The sequence below is a fragment of the Anas platyrhynchos genome, chromosome 2, assembly GCF_047663525.1.
Source record: "Anas platyrhynchos isolate ZD024472 breed Pekin duck chromosome 2, IASCAAS_PekinDuck_T2T, whole genome shotgun sequence".
Lineage (NCBI taxonomy): Eukaryota > Metazoa > Chordata > Aves > Anseriformes > Anatidae > Anas > Anas platyrhynchos.
The window spans coordinates 105,839,207-105,856,568 of NC_092588.1; the positions used below are offsets into that span (position 1 = coordinate 105,839,207).

The 17,362-nt window shown below is 36.9% G+C and overlaps 1 protein-coding gene across 11 annotated transcripts in view; it reads right to left on the bottom strand.

The window, feature by feature from the left end:
- The window catches only part of TNS3 (tensin 3), a 245,005-nt gene that overhangs the window by 46,314 nt on the left and 181,329 nt on the right, over positions 1 to 17,362 (bottom strand). For all 11 annotated transcript variants that reach the window (XM_038173696.2, XM_038173695.2, XM_027451289.3 and 8 more), the window contains 3 exons: positions 5,704 to 5,876; positions 5,273 to 5,387; positions 5,102 to 5,185 (listed from right to left, as the gene is read on the bottom strand). In XM_038173696.2, the coding sequence (XP_038029624.2) occupies positions 5,102 to 5,185; positions 5,273 to 5,387; positions 5,704 to 5,876 (372 nt within the window). The remainder of the gene's footprint in view (positions 1 to 5,101; positions 5,186 to 5,272; positions 5,388 to 5,703; positions 5,877 to 17,362) is intronic.

A 17,362-nucleotide genomic window follows, 5' to 3' on the forward strand; every position in this document is an offset into this window, starting at 1 on the left:
TAAGGAGAAAAAAAGTATGTAAGCAAAAATGTCAATACAATAAATGACAGTAATAAGAAATCACATTTTTCAGGCTTTTTAAGTGATAAAACTGTCATGCAGATCTATTCACATGAAATACTTTGACTGAAGTTTGGCCTAGGAGTAGTTGAAGTCAAAAAATAAAAAGACAAAAAATAATCTAAGTATTCAATGCATGTCGGGAAAAAACAGGGGCTGGGGAAAATAAGATTGTTAGGATATTGTTCAAAATGTCAAGCTTTGACATCTCTCAGCAGAAGAAAACACATTCATGTTGTGTTCTACTACTGCTTCATCACATACCATCTTCCATGGACTTGGCCCTTCCTAACTTTTTCTGTTCAGGTAGATTGTATTCTTCATAGCAGTAAAGACAAGCTTTAAAGCAGCAGAGACAAGCCATGACATAAGCACGCCAAGGTCAACTGCAGGACAATGAAAAACACAATACAGACCTTGTCACTCTGCCTTGTAGTAAGTATCATAAATTTCTTGTCTCTGCTTCTAATTTTTATTGCTTATAAATAACATCAATATAAATATACATATATATATATATATATATATATATATATATTATTTTTTTAAAAGGAAGGAAAGAAAAAAAAAAAAGAAAAAAAATGCACCTTTGTGCAGGACAGAGTTCATGACAAGCATCCACTGAAGTGTTTGCACTCATGTTCTAATCAAAGAAACCCATGTCTGGAAAAGTTACATGCATATCTCAGTGTGGACTTCATTTAGTTTTGGACAGTATACCTTATATAAACAGTGTGGGGGAGGACAAGGGGAGAGAGGTATGAACAAGTATTACATGAATTTTTTTCATATTGTGGAGAAAGCTTTTCTTCATCAGAAACTGTGAATTTTTCCCTCTAACAAACCAGTATCACTTTTATTCCTTATCCTGTTAACCCTGCTAACACACAGGCGAAGTTTTCATTTCAAAACTTTAGCTTTTTTATCATATATAATTAAGGAAAACGTTTCATTTCCCTTGCAACTTGGTGACTGTAAGAAATGACAAGCAGGGTATAACAATATAAAATTACAATCAGCAATACATTTTTCAGTAAAGGACATCTGTTAGGTTGAAGTTTTACTTTTCAAGAATTTATGAAACACTCATCACTCTATTGGGTGATATAACAGAATAAGCCTACATTAGTCAACAGGGAAGAATTTAGAATAGAAGTGTCTCTAAATAAAACATAGTATGTGTTAGAAAAACAGTGGAAATACATCAGTGTCTGATCTTGAATAGCTCCATGACATCACAAGGAGAAAATAAGACCTTTTGACAAATTTTAGAAAAGATGCAGCTTGTATGTGTAGTAAAAGCTTTGATTACAGTACCTGGGTTAAGCTTGCTGGCAGGTATGAAAAGGCCCTACACACGCTTGAAGGCTTTGAGATTCCTCAAAAAAGCAGAAGTGCTATCGTTTCACCATATGTACTGTTTGAACTACGCAAGAATACTTAGACTGTTTGGAGAATATGGAAAAAACAGGATGTCAAGTCTTCTCCTTGCCAGTAGTACATGGATAAAGAATTATAAATAATCTACCCTTGTTCTATGGAACTCTGGCTTCTGCTGCAAGACAGTGCTTTTTGTGAATGCAGACTTTCTGCAAAGCTCTGTTTATGCTTTGGCCATGGCTGAGGAAAGGGCAGCTTCTCATGTCCAGCCTGAGGCGTGAAAGGCAGGAAGACTGAACTGGAAGGCGTGGTGAGACAAAGTTCAGTTCTCTGGCAGGCAGCTTGCTTGTTGCTTCTATATACAAAGGAACTTCAATTAGCTGTACCCTGTCTGAAACAAGGGAGCCTTTATAAGCTTCAAAATGGCCTACAAATAGTGCTTCTGTTCTTTCACTGATGTATAGTACTCTCCCATGAGATATACAATGGCTATTGTGTTACAAGAAGAGCTGTATCTGGGTTCTATCTGGAGCCTGCATTATAAAACTAGCCAATTTATAGACTGCTCATGTTTGTCTCAAGAAACAAGGTGCCTTTCAAAAGGTAATTCAGAATAAACTCCACAGGTGCCACAGTACTTGCCAGTTACGTAAAGAAAGAAAAAGGGTAATTGAACTATGACAGCAAGCAACACACTGTACCAGCAGCACTTACAAGAAGGAACTGCACGCCTGAACACAGACTGAAGAAGGCTTAAACCTGCTCACTTCTGAGAGGGAACAGGGCTCTGAAAAGGAATTCTGTTTCTTCTAGCTGATGTAGACAGAATGTCTCAAATTCATGGAAAGAAAGAACCATTACAACATAGGTAATGAAAAGAAGACACATGTAACAGCGCTGAACTGACTTGTCCTAACAAAGCGGTTTCACCAGGGAAGAAAAGGAAGATGTCTAGGGCTAACAGAGAACCATTTTATACCATGCTTTGTCAGGCTACAGTGTAGATAGTGCCCTTCACTTCAATAAATACTTTAAGAATAAGAATTAGATGTGTTTGTGATATATGGTACGGTATACAGCAAAAATAACTTATAAAAGATCCGATAATTTTGTTATTTGATATACAGAGGGATTGGATGCCACTGTAATTCTTGAATATAGTATACACATTTATTCTTTTCAAATGTGTACTTTACTACTTTTCTAAAGTAGCAAAACTACTGACTTCTAGTCAATGATTCTGTCATGATATGACAAGCACTAACTACACTGAAAGCTATTCTCTACAAGGAAATGGGGAAGAAATAAGACACTAATATACAGAAAGACAATAAGAGAGATTTGGTAACCAGATGATACAGCATCCTCATTACTAACTTGGAATGCAGACAAGCAGAAAGGCTAAAATGCAGAACAGAACAATTTCTTGTTCAAGGGTAATCTGAACTGAGACAAAGGAACAATCTCTTAATGGCAGAAATTGAGATTCAAGACTCTATGACTCCAAAGTCTGCAATCTGTTGAAAATCTCTGGAGAAGTCAGTATGTTTCCCAACTTCTACCAAAAAAAAAAAAAAAAAACACGAAGAAGGAACTTAGAAGATGGGTATGGTTGCAAATGTACTAAAACTTAGGACTGTTAGAATTATTTGCAAATTGCATGATATTATAATAATTTTTGTTGCATGTGCATTACAACAGTCTCAACCACAGTAACAGCAACTTTTGTTCCCTTCAGTTCCTTGCCTTATTTAACACACAAAACATAATGGTCTTGCTCTGGCCATGAACTAGGGATTACCAGCAGAAGTACTGAGAAGACTCCTTTTTGACCTCTTGCTAAAGTCATGAAGTATTATGGTATACTTCCACTTCAGTTCTCCTAAAGGAGCAAGCTGAGTCCCTCAAATTAGTGGACAATTACCACCTGAGTGCCTTTCCACGCTTTGGTATCCTACTTGTAAGACAGTATCAGCAAAATGAGAGAAGACAGCACTTGGAATTAAACATGGCAATCACCAACAAAAGAGAGAACTACACTGAAAAACACTAATTCCTCCACGATGTATTCTAACTCTTGAGCAACAGCAATGGCAACCATTTAACAACATGTTAAATCTACAGTAAAATAAGTCAAGGTATGGAAACTCTAATTGATTTGCTGAAGCTACCCTAAGGACTACATCTACCCTAATCGTTTAAAAGTTAGGTAGGTTGACTAAAAGGCAAAGCCACAGCAACTGAACGATAAACAGATGTCTCTGTACTGTGTAGAAGATTGCTTTATTACTGAAGATGGTTTTATTCTGTGTTAATGTTATTTACATTTGCTAACTATTAAATAAGGCAAATTAAACTGAAATGTTTTTTCCAAAGTTAAAGACACAACAGTATAACTATTGTTGCATCAAAATTCACCACAAAATTTATGTGAAACTCTACTATTGCGATCCTGCATGAGACGACAGACATAGTCTAAGTAATAATTCATATATACAACTATATAGATGTACATGTATATAGTTAAATCATTTGAACATCTTCCAGTGAAAAAAATTAAATGAATGCCTGTGATTTTTATTCAGGTTTTGAAGAAATTATGTTGGCTTCTTTCTATGTCTAGTACGTTCTGATATACTCATGTGAAATACTGGTTTTGTTACATTTTTTTTAAACTTATTGTTTTAAAATAATTGAACACTGAAAAGGTGACAAGTTAATTTTTCATATTCTTTAGGGATAACTGGAGTAATGGAATAATTTTGGAATAATTCCTTTGGAAATTTGGGAATTTTGAATTCATACAAAACAAAATATTAATGGAACAAAGATGGAAAATTATCCATGCACAGTCTGTGAAAATAACACATGAATTTTGACTCATAGAGGACACCTCACAAAATACATACAGTTGTATTTTTAGCAGAGATTTATGGTTACAAATAAAATTATTTAGTGGTAATTTAAAGCTAAATTACACTAACACTTTAATTAACACTTATATAATCATCTACTACCAATGACTTTTCTCTTCTTTTGCATTTACAAACTACTGTGGCAAAAATAAATAGATAAATAAAAATCCAGAACTTCCATTTGTTTGGTGAAGCATCTTCTTAACTTCAGCATAGCTATTGCCCAGCTGTATGGTAAGTTTCATTTGCACAGCAAGATGGCAACATATAAGTCAATATTTGGTAGGAGGTTTCCTACTAAAAATCAAAGAACTCAAATCTTCTGACAGTAGTATTATGATACTATCAAATAACAGCAATGAGATCTTTGAACATTGAGACTACACAAACATACAGAGAACAAGAGCAGGACATCCTTAAAGCACTGAACTCCATTTTCTCTTATTGCCATGATGCAACTGCCTGATTGCTCCACACTGATTTTGGACGCTGAACATGAACATGTTCATGTTCATGTTGGAACTTCCCTGCTGGAAGTTAACATCATTAAGTCTTTTTGGAATAATTCTTCATTGTTTACTTCTTTTTGATATGATCAAAATACTACTGCTAAATTCTACTTATCTGACTTGCAAGTCTAAATTTATCATGTGTACGTCTTCTCTATAAAAGAATAGCCACTATTAAGTTCATTGACATCATACACAGTTCTATTTCAAATTAGTTAAGTAGTATGGGGATCTTACCAGGACTGGTTCTGTACAGCTCAGATGGGCTGCTGACCTTTAGGCTGGAGACCATTTGTTGATGGTGTAATGGGGGTGTTTTCACTAGGAGAGAAGGAAAAATACAGTTTCTCTTCAGTAACAGATAAAATATTTTAATAAATAGATAAATAGATGCAGACATATCCTTACCATATGGTGTCTCTGGTGACAGTGGAAAACCTGGTGTAGATGGGACAGATTCATTTCCATTTTTGGCCGAGAAGATTCCCCCATCTATTTCATCTTGGTAACATGTCACAGCCATCTAGAAAGGGCACAAAAAAAGCAAACTTACAGTATGAAACTTTCCACTTAGCCTCAGAACACAGAAGTTTTCTTATAAATTTCTTCCATCGTTCCAGCACAGAAATCTTAGAACATTAAAATCATGTAAAAGTATACAGAGGACAAAAGAAAGACAGCCTTAAACACTGAATTGCATTTCTAAGGTAACTCTTCTTATTGCCACAATGCAAGTGGCAAATTACTTCACGTTGATTTTGGGCACTGAACATGAACATTGAACTCCCTTGTGACCATTCACTTCATAACACTTTCTTGCAAAATTCTTCACTGTTTACCTCTTTGGTCTCCCCTAGAGGAATTAGTGATCCTGGATTTACAGCCTGGTCAGCAGCAGGAGACTTCATCCATCCACATCTGCTATACAGTGGCTGCCCAGGGAAATCATTGTCATACTGTCCAACACTTAATTTTCTGTTCCTTCCCACTGTTGCATCATCATCTTGTGAACCTGTTGATGACAAACAAATACGTAAAACAATTAATACATCAATCGCTTTTTTTCATTTAGAGTTATTAAAACAAATGCCTCCTGTGGCCCCTTCAATGATTCCGTTCAAGGATGCTCATGAAATAACCGGTTCATAAATGCTTTATAAAACTACACAGGTGGGGGAAAAAAAAAGCCAAGCAAACAAACAAAAAAAAGCCAGCTGTGGTTAGCCTTGCTGTCAGAAGCTGGAACATAACTGCAGTACACTTGGTTCCAGTGGAGTGAAGCTGCATGTTTTGCTGATGCTCATTTTTGAGAGGTTACTTATGCCTGATGCCACTGGTCAATAATATCAGCAGGGGCCGCTGCAGGCAAACAAATGGGAAACCTTTATCTCCAGCCCTAATACAGCAGGTTTCAGCAGTAAAATCGTAGCTGCTTTCCTGCACTGCATTTTCCCAGAAAGACCAGCTTTTTAGCTGTGTCTTTATAACACAGACCTTGGACTGTGTTATAAAGCTTACTGTACAATTTGTGACACATAGTTAATGACAGAAATTAGGTATTAGGTATACAGGAGAGCTGCAACATTTTGGATTCTGAGGAATGAAGCACAAAAGATTAAGCTAAACCAGAACAATCCAAGTTATTCAGGGGCATAACGCAATATTCGTTTTGAGCATCACTATTAAAAGAGTGTCACCAGATACAGCTTTATGATTAGAAACACTCTTTATTTAGCCAGACCATGAAGCCATAACAGTATGAGTCAAAAGCATGCCCTTCATCTAGAACAGAGAGAAAAAGTGTTCAGCTTCCAAATACATTCTTTTTACGGTCTGAAGCAGTCAACAGAAGCCAAAGCATAATTGCAAAATTGTAGATATTTATTACACAAATAGGTATCCGCATAAGATAACAGTTTTCATTCAAGATTAAAATATACACGGGGATTTCAGCTTAAAATCCAACATACTTAAGTGGTTCTTCATTGACATACATATGCAACATCCTGATGAATTTGCTAGTAATTAGTAACTAATCTAAATAAATAAACAAAACTATAGGCACTTTCAAAAATCTTGCTGTGCTACATTCAAAGCCACCGTGATAGTAACCGCTATTAAAGCCAATATAAATGAATTAATTAAAACTGCTATTCACTTCTGGAATTTCCAGTGTTACTGGGAAACAAATGAATTTGTTCAGTCTCATAGAATCATAGGTTGGAAAAGACCTCCAAGATCACCTAGTCCAACTGTACTCATACCACCAATATTACTCACTAAACCCTTCCCCTAGGTACCACATCCAACCTTTCCTCAAACACTCCCAGGGATGGTGATGCCACCACCTCCCTGGGCAATCTGTTTTAAGCCTGAAATGTTTTGAATTTAAGAGATGGACAACTAAGCAAAGAAGTCAACAAAAATGACTTTATCTTAGTTTATTGGTTTCACAAATATAGTCAGAGTTCTTCAGCACTTTCTCACTTATTTCAACAGATGACTAGAATTTTTAATTTAAAAGGTGTCTTTTACAGTGAATAAAGTGTCAGGAGTCAAGACATACTAGAAGTCACATAATTCATTTTTGTCCTTGTAACTTAGCTTGAAGTTTTGGCACGACTTCAAAAATAACCCAGGAGCAGATATTTATTCTTTTAAAAGCATTTTGTATAGCCTCATTTCTCTCCTTTGCCTTGTGAAATACAAATATATTTGTTTCCCCTAAGGAACAAATAGTAACATTCCAACAGGTTTTCATCAGAACTGCATCAGGCATCTGTTTTGTCAGATGGTTATCATTGCATCAGTGGTACAGCTAACAGAAGCATATATGTGTACATATATATATTTATATATAGTTTAAACCATAACCAACTGCATAAATTACAACCAAACTGGAAACCCCTTACAACAGGTAATTATGAAATCAGATTTAAAAGAAATGCATGTATCATAATCTTGTTGTGTACTCCTCAATAAAGAGCTCTAAATCACATTATAACTTGTGTGTTCCTTTTGTCCATGAAAATGTGCAGTTGCCTTTAAAAACTTGAGTATTACTTCAAGCCACTCAAACAGTTTACCCTTCTATTCTGTGTAAGTTTTCTTGAAAGAGTTTCTTTTTTCTCCTTTTGAAAACAAAGCATTGTCCCTTACGTCCCTTGGAAAAAGGGAAAAGTAATGTCCCTTTTGGGAAAGATGTTGAAGGGACCAACAGTGCAAGTAGTGTTCTCCTTTGTCCTCCCAGTTAGTGACTGGGATGCAGGAAGAAGGAGATGAACAGGTCAAGTGAATGAATGGTGAAGAGGCTGGTGTCGTGCTCAAGGTTTGGGGTTCTATGACCTTGGACACACATTTGATGGACCAGGCATGCTGACACTGGATGGGACACAGCTGTCCAGGTGAGGCAAGAGTATTCTGGGCAGTAAGCTGGATGGACTTATCAGGAGGGCTTTAAACTACATGGAGATAGTGGAAGGGGATGCACTTCTGAGTGAAGAAAGCATACCTGAGAACACCATCATTCTAAGTAACAGCATGGAAATGTTTGTGAACTGTCCCAATGTAAGGGTTCTAGAAACACAATACGACCAATTGCCAAGGTGAAATACCTCTACTCCAATGCATGCAGTATGGGAAACAAGCAAGAAGAACTAGAAACCTCCTTCTTCATGACTGTAGGAAGTGATGCAGTAACACTTAACCATACATTGTCATGTATCTTAATGTTTAAAAAAATATAAATCCTAGAACAATTACTGTGATTTTTTTTTTTTAAGATCATGCAGTCAGTCTTTAAAAAAAAAAATCTAACTGCCTTCTGAATTGTATGTTAAGTAAAATCATAGAAAAATATAATGGTTTGGATTGGAAGAGTCATTAGAGGTCATTAGAGATCACCTAGTACCAATCCCCCTGCCATAGGCAGGGATGCCTCCCACTAGACCTGTGCGGTGCTTAGCTGCCTGCCAGGTTAGATCACAGTCCTCCTTTTGGTACCCAATGTGGGGCTCAAAGCATCAAGAAAAATGACAGATCTGACCAGAACATGTTAATACAAAATTGTTATAAGCCTAAGATCAGTTTAATAGTTGCTAATTACAATGTGGATTTTTTTGATCTCATGTCTGCTGTGCTTGTTTTCTGAATCGTGTTCTATAGCACATTGCTTACTATATGTGTTCCCTGTTGTGCTGTTTATCATTTCTGGGAGCTGGTTTAAGGTTTTTATTTTGCTGTACTGTGTAACACTGGCTTCTGATATGATGAAGTTACTAGCCATGAGACTAATCTAGTATTTGTATTCAGCATTGCCATCAGCTCCATACTTCAGAAACCATCTCTTGAAAACTATCAATAATTATACCTTTCACCTTTTCTCCTCAGGGAGCCAATCTGTAGGGGGAACAAGAGGGAATACATTTCCCACTTCTTCACTCTCCCTTTCTCCTTCACCTACCCTTTCTCCTCCAGGCTAGTTATTATGGCTCTTCAAAATTTTGAATATCCGTGGGATACGGAAACCAGCATGTTCCTATTGTCATGCCACCTAAATGCACTTTAGGTTTTGTTTAAGGTTAAACAACTACTTAGGAATGCCAGTATCAGTCAATCCTATATGCAAGACGAAACAATGGAAGAGAAAGTCAGGTTGGGGGTGGGAGCAGTAGGGGTGAGCAAACGGCTGTGTTGTGCTTAGCTGGCTGCTGGGTTAAACCACAACAGGGATGCATGCAACCCTAGAGAGATCCTTGTGTGGTAAATCACAAACAGGAATTACGTTGGCTTAGCTGATGACTTGAACATATTATGGAAAAGGATCTGAATATCTTTAAAACACACACATATACATAAACATGTATTATACATATTTGTATGTGTATGTATCTTTTACATAAATGTCATGATGCCAAGGAGAATTAATTTTATTACAGTGGTTAATATTTATTCATTTTATTACAGTGGTTTTCTGCCCCATCAACAACATTCTCATCTTTCATGCATATAATCTATAATTATATAATATTATTCAATTATAATACTTATACAGATTATAATCTATAATCTATAGCTATATGTTTACCTCTTAAACTTATTAGGTTCTGTGTGTACTAGTTATTTCTGTTGTGGAGATGGATTCCAATGTAAACTCTTATTCAAAAGTGCACTTAGACTGAAGGTATTCCTTGCTGCACTCAGCAGCTGATTATACTTTTGCTACTTCTTTGCTGCATGCTAATCAGTGCTTAACAACGTGACACTGACAGGGCAGCTGTTGTGTGACAGCTATGAGTTATGCTGCTGGTTCACATGGGCACCAGTGATGCAGCCAGGAGCAGTCTGAGGAGAATCAAGAGGGATTACAGAGCCCTGGGAGCAGCAGTAGAGGACTCAGGAACACAGGGAGTCTTTTCATCCATGCTCCTGATCAAAGGTAAGGGGTTTGAAAGGGCCAGTTCGATCTGGCAAACCAACAGATGCTTATAGGACTGGTGCCACAGGCAGGACTTTGACTACTTAGACCATGGGACTGGCTTTGAGAAGCCTGGGCTGCTGGGGGCTGCTGGGGTCCACCCGTCAGAGCATCTTTGAAGACCATCTGTGGTCACAGGTTGCCAAGCTAGTGAAGAGGGCTTTAAACTAAAGTTGCTGGGGGAGGGGAACCTCAACCCATCCTGCTCCTCCCAGTTTGATGCTGGTGTCATCGACAGATGCCCAGAGTGTCTGGAGAAGGGTCGTGGGTCTGCAGAACAGCACCTGAAGAGCAGCACAAAGGAATGCCACTCCAGCCAGTAATGCCACTTCATTCAGGGGCCCAACTTAAATGTCTCTAAGATAACACACAAAGCATGGGGAATAGACAATGGGAGTTAGAGATGTACGCACGCCTGCAGGACTATGATCTCATTGGCATTACAGAGATGTGGTGGGATGGCTCCCATGACTGGGGTGTTGGAATGGAAGGATACAGGCTCTTTAGGAAGGACAGGCAGTGGAGATGTGGAGGGGGCATCGCTCTCTATGTCACTGAGCAGCTGGAGTGCATGGAGCTCTGCCTGGGGATGGATAAGGAGCTGACAGAGAGATTATGGATCAAGATTAAACGGAGGGTAGGGACAGGTGATATTACAAAGGGCGGTCTGCTACAGGCCACCTGATCAGGAAGAACAGGTGGATGAGGCCCTCTGTAGATAGAAGCAGCCTCACATTTGCAAGCCCTGGTTCTTGTGAGGGAATTCAACCACCCCAATACCTGTTGGAGGGACAGCACAGTCAGGCATAGGCAATCCAGGAGGTTTCTGGAATGCACTGATGACAAATTCCTTCTTCAGGTGACAGAGGAGCCATGGTGAAGAGGTGCTAGTCTGGATCTCATTCTCACCAACAACAAGGGGCTGGTGGGAAATGTGAAACTCAAGGGCAGCCTTAGCTACAGTGATCATGAAATGGTGCATTTTAGGATCCTGAGGGTAGAGAGGAGGGAGCACAGCAAGCTCATTACCCTGGACTTTGGGAGAGTAGACTTTGGCCTCTTCAGGGATCTACTTGGCAGAGTACCATGGGACAACACCCTGGAAGGAAGAGGAGCCCAAGAAAGCTGGTTAATATTCAAGGAACTTCAAGCTCAGGAGTGATCCATCCCAACAAAGAGGAGGTCAAGCAAAAATGCCAGGAGGCCCACATGGATGAGGAAAGAGGCCTTAACCAAACTTAAACAGAAAAAGAAGGCCTCCAGAGGACAGATAGCTTGGGAGGGATACAGAGACGTTGTCTGAGCAGCCAGGGATCAGGTTAGGAATGCTAAAGCCTGCTTAGAAATAAATTTGGCCAGGGACATTAAGGGCAACAAGAAAGACTTCTATAGGTACATTGGTGATAAAAGGAATGGTTTCAAACTAAAAGAGATTTAGATTAGAGGTTGGAAGGAAATTCTACACTCAGAGGGCGGTGAGGCACTGGAACAAGTTGCCCAGAGACGTTGTGGATGCCCCATCCCTGGAGGTGTTCAAGATCACATTAGATGAGGCCCTGAGCAACCTGATCTAGTGGGTGGCGTCCCTGAGTATGGTGGGGGGGAGGTTGGAACCAGATGATCTTCGTATTCCATTCCAACCCAAGCCTTTCTATGATTCTATGTTTCTACAATTCTATGATTTTGTGATAACGTATTATACAAAAGATTTCAATAAGCCATAAAAATAAACTTGTTCAAACTGGCTTTCAATGCTGTGGTTTGTGGGGAAAAGAAAAGAAAAGAAAAGAAAAGAAAAGAAAAGAAAAGAAAAGAAAAGAAAAGAAAAGAAAAGAAAAGAAAAGAAAAGAAAAGAAAAGAAAAGAAAAGAAAAGAAAAGAAAAGAAAAGAAAAGAAAAGAAAAGAAAAGAAAAGAAAAGAAAAGAAAAGAAAAGAAAAGAAAAGAAAAGAAAAGAAAAGAAAAGAAAAGAAAAGAAAAGAAAAACAGAAAGAGTATGAGAGTATGATGCATTCGATCACAATAGGATAAAAATGCTCTGGAGTCTCTAGATTCTCATATTACCCTGGTTACCACTACAAATAAGTGAAAAACATACTTGACAGTAATTTATCCCTTGAATAATCTGCAGGCCCCATAATGTACCATGAATAAGTATTTGCTCTGCTTTAGTATTAAGTAATTCTAATGAGGGATGAGAACTATTAAATCATACTATTACGGATTTTTGTAAATCAGATTAAGGACTTTTTAATTTATAAGGACTCAGTTTACATTTACAGATACACTCTATCATTTTCTGGTTAAGTACTGCATTAGAGTAGTGTTTCAAATAACTAAAATTTCACAGTAAAAACTACCATTACATTAATATAAAATTCCAAGAGATACTCATTAACTTTTATGTTTACCATTACAACCTAAAAGGCATTGGAGTTTAGAAAGCTGTAAATAGGAAAAGGTGGTTGCAGGAACCTTCTGGTAAGTGATAAAATCTTTTTATAGACATCTCTGTTGACTGAACGAAAGATTCACATTCAACAAAACAAAACAAACAAAAAAGTAGGAAACTCCCTTACATTCCTATTCAATCACAAATAAAATAATCACAAATCAAATTTTTATAGTTAAGATAACTCCTTGATTTGTAGTTATCACTCAAGTAGGCAAGTATCTTTAAACTTGTAGTCTCGAGATAACAAAGATGGGAGTGGGTTCCCATTTTTTTCCAAATTTCTATCTTTTTAATCTCCTCTTTAGTGCCACTAACTCTATACTGTGGGCAACCAGAATGCACTCTTCACAACAGAAACACAACTGATTATATAAAACTATACACTTAACCTGAAACTGGCAAGAAGGAAAACCAACACTAGTGCTTCCACACAGGCCTCAGAAGGCTTTCATCCAACACTGAAATACTCTTACATAAGGAACAGAGATCTTCTCTGAGTGCTGACACCCAGTACTTTCTCTCCTGTGCAGAGTATTTTTGGTTGAGACTACTTTCCTTTTGTGTGTACTGCCTGATCAGATACAGTCCCAATGTTGTTAAGACCTCACAGTTATATCAAGTCAAACATATTTTAAAATTATGAATGTTCCAGCAGTACCTGAATGTGTTTTTTGTAATCCACATAAATGCAGCTTACCAGTACATTAATCTAATAGATGCATAAAGGTCATCCCACCTTCAGAGGGCTAAAACTTAGTTGCTAATTGCAGAAAGTTTTTTTAAAAAATAAAATAAAATAAAATAATGAAAAATCTATCCTGATAGCCCTTTTCTAGCATGATTAAGGACACCAAGTTTCATAACATGAAATATTGAAATGAAAAGAATCTTACATTTCAGAAGCTCAGCCAATTCCTTGTTTATAAAGTGGTTATCTTATGTTCATTCAGTGAAAGATAATGATCCAAACAGCTTCCCTTTCCATGATAAGATACACATGAGTCTGCAGCTAGTTGGAAAGGAATGCTACCAATGCTAAAAGAGTTTTGGAGTTTGAGCCCCAACAAAGCCAACTGAAGGAAATAATAACTTCAACAAGTTTTAGACCAACACTTAAAAAATTGGGTTATTTTTCTAGGAAAATTTACAGTCTCTGAAGTGGTTTAAAAATAAATCATCAACAATGCATTAAATTTCTCCAAATTGTTTAACGTTATTTTTTTTTCTGTTGGCTTTCCTTGTCAACTATAAACCATAAAAATATTCAACACTAGAAATAAAATTCATTTGTCCCTTCACATAAATTCTTTGGATGGAAATTCAATGATACAATTCCTACTACAAAAAAAGATGGAACAAGTCACAGTCACGTAAATGGTGATTAACAGGAACTTTTGTGCAGTCAGTGATATAGTATCCTCTACTCCACAAATGAAATAAGAAAATGAGTTTTCAGAAACACAGATTGTGATTTCTGTATTCCATATGCTCTTCTTCTCCACCAAAACTCTTGACACTGTCAAAGCCTATTCAACAGAAATCAGACCATCAGGAGTTATTGCCATGTAACACACTCAGGAACTTCCATTTCTATACATTGTGGATACCACCACCAGCACCTAAACTCTCCCAGTCCCTCTCCAGAATGCATATGAAACATGATGAATTGTTATAGCATTGAAATATAAACGTTAGATCTTGTCAAACTAAATACTCAAATTACAATTACTGTCATCTTCTCTGGATAGAACTTAAATAACGTTAGTTTCTCATTTAATGTTGTTTATTCCACAACAGTATTTTTTGAATATTATAGTCATTTCAACAATGTCCCTTTCGCAAGACACAAAAGGTGACATCAATAGATTTCAGAAAATCTGTCAAACATTTAAACCATGTATATGCAGCTTGTGTCTGAAAACCCCAGGTCATTTGAGAAGAGAATAAAAAAAGAAAGAAAATTTTCAGAACTCAAAGAAACAAAAGGAAAGCTTACTAGTATACATATTTGATCAATCAACCAACTAACGCAACTTAACAGATTTAAAAAATAATACCCACAACAAATAACAAACTCTGTAGACAGATGACTTGGAAATCATTCCTGTGTACAAGAGACAAGTATGTCTCAGACAGCAGAATATAGAGAGGAACAGACAAAGCAGAGGCACTTCAAGTGAGCTTCTCACCATAGCTTCAACTTATGGGACAATTTAGCATGACATGAAACAGGATCATCCTGCTCAACTCACAGATCAATAAAACTCTGGCTTTTCTCAAGAAAGGTACTGTGAAAACTCCCACAGTGTTTTTCCAGTGCCCCTTTCACAGGCTTTACCATAGTCATGAAGGTTGAAATAAGACTCTGGGAAGAATTATGTTAGCATTGCAGAAATTCCAGATGCTGTTGCTTATAAAGAAATTTAGAAAGACTTGCATAACTCTGTCTACTATTACCATGAAACATGGGAATTCAATCCAACCGGAGGGTTAACAATTCAACAAGAAAAAAAATGAAGTCCTTAAGTTAACTTTTAATAGAGCACAGTTTAATGATCGCCCCACAGTAAAAAATAAATAAATTACCAGAACAATATCCAAATCAATAGTGATTTCCTTCTCCGGAACCATTTATCTTCTATGAAATTCAAGATTTTCATAGAAGATTCTTAATGATCAAGCTTTCAAGACAGCTTTAGTCTTAAACCAAACTATTCCATTTTAATAATGTAGAAACAGTTTTACAATCAATGTTACAAATTTAAATAAAACATAACCTCTTTAAAGATAGTAAGACTAAACTTGAGCTAAATGCTGTGTTGGAGAAAGGACAAGCAAATGTATGTCCAGCTGAAACAAAATGATGTATTTTTGATTGTACAAAAATACAGAATACATTCAGAGAACATTGTTTCATGAAATATATAACATAATGTCCTCTCAACTGATGGCTGAACATGAAAATTTGCCTCCTGCCTCCAGTCTCTTTTAAATTTCATCAGGTTTAGTAGCATATAAAGGATAAACTTCTCACTCAGCTTTGTTATTTTGCCAAATTCCTACTTTGACTCCTGTCAGAGCTCAATAATCTAGACAGCACATGGTCAGTACATGAAGCTGGCAAGCAACCAGGAGTTTGTCTTGCTTGGATAAGAAATACCAGCAGATAACATGCTGTTAGTCTACCGTCTCCCTGCAAAAAGGTTTTGGTGAATTCACTGGCATCCCCTTCCACAACCACTCCTTCTGCAAATTGATTCCGGCACTCTGACTGCTTAGTTGAGTGAGGAAATAACTTATTATTAATCCAAAGAGAAACTATAGCATAATGTTCCAACTAAAATGCACTTCCTCATCTACACAAAGGATCGCTGTACTGATCAGTGAGCTGCATTATCTTCTGAAAATAAACCTACGCTACTTGTGTAGGTTTAAAACAAATAATCGGTCCGACTTTTATGTATTAAACACCGATTATGCCCAAATGTTCAGATCCCTACCTCTACAGGAACACTGTTTCAAAGGGATTAAGTAGAACAAAAGCTGATTGAGTGGTGTCTGTGATAACTTCAGTGTCCTAACCTTTCTCAAATGTAGTAGGAAGTATTATTGCAGTCATAAAAATCTCTTTGTTCTCAAAAAAATGTCCCATGTTTAACAATGGTGCATAAGCAAACTATTGTTTTTGCTTACTTAGAACTGGAAGTAGTCTAGGATTAAGACAGTTGATAACCCAATAGTCTAACAAGCAAATTAAAAGATCTGAACTCTACCCCAAATCCACGTAGGCCATTAAATCTTTCTGCACAAGACAGAGCAGCTTCATACATCTGGACACTTTTGCTTCCTTGCCCTTCTACACTGTGCCAAGGGTGTTACACCTCTTGCAAAACTCAGTCATATCTCTACACCCATAGAAAAATGTCATAATTATGCTACTGTCAGGAACACATCCTGGAAGTTACATGACCGATAAATATTTCTGGAGTGAAATGAACATGGCATAAATTGACTAAAAAATTACAGTGCTGCTAAATGCAATTACAATTCAATTTTTAACTTTAGCTTACAAATTAGTTTAACTAAATGTAGTTTAGCTGAAACATTTGAATTCAAACTCAATTTTAAACTAAAAAACTCATTTTTTTTAACTGTAGTTCAATTAAAAACTGTCACTTCAGGTCTTTCAGGTAGACTGGGTTTGCTCTCCCATGGAACATAACAGTGAATGGAAACATCTGGAATAGTTCAATGCTTTTTAAACTTATTATTTAATAAAGTAAGAAAAAAAAAAAGATTTATTTCCTTCTCCTCGTCTGTCTGAAGCATGTAGATATGCTGTAGCATGATTTATGAAACCATAATTTGAATCATTTTCAAAGATTTAGTTTTGATAAAGTAATAACCTCTGAAGATATTGCAGATGTTTAGCCACCTTGTTATTATTAACTTTTCATGTCATCTAGAGATGTAGGGATTTTCTTGAGGGAGGGAAGGAAGACGGTTTTGTCCACTTTAATGCAGTATTTATTAGCTGAAAAACTATCTAGTCTCCTGCAAAATGTAAGA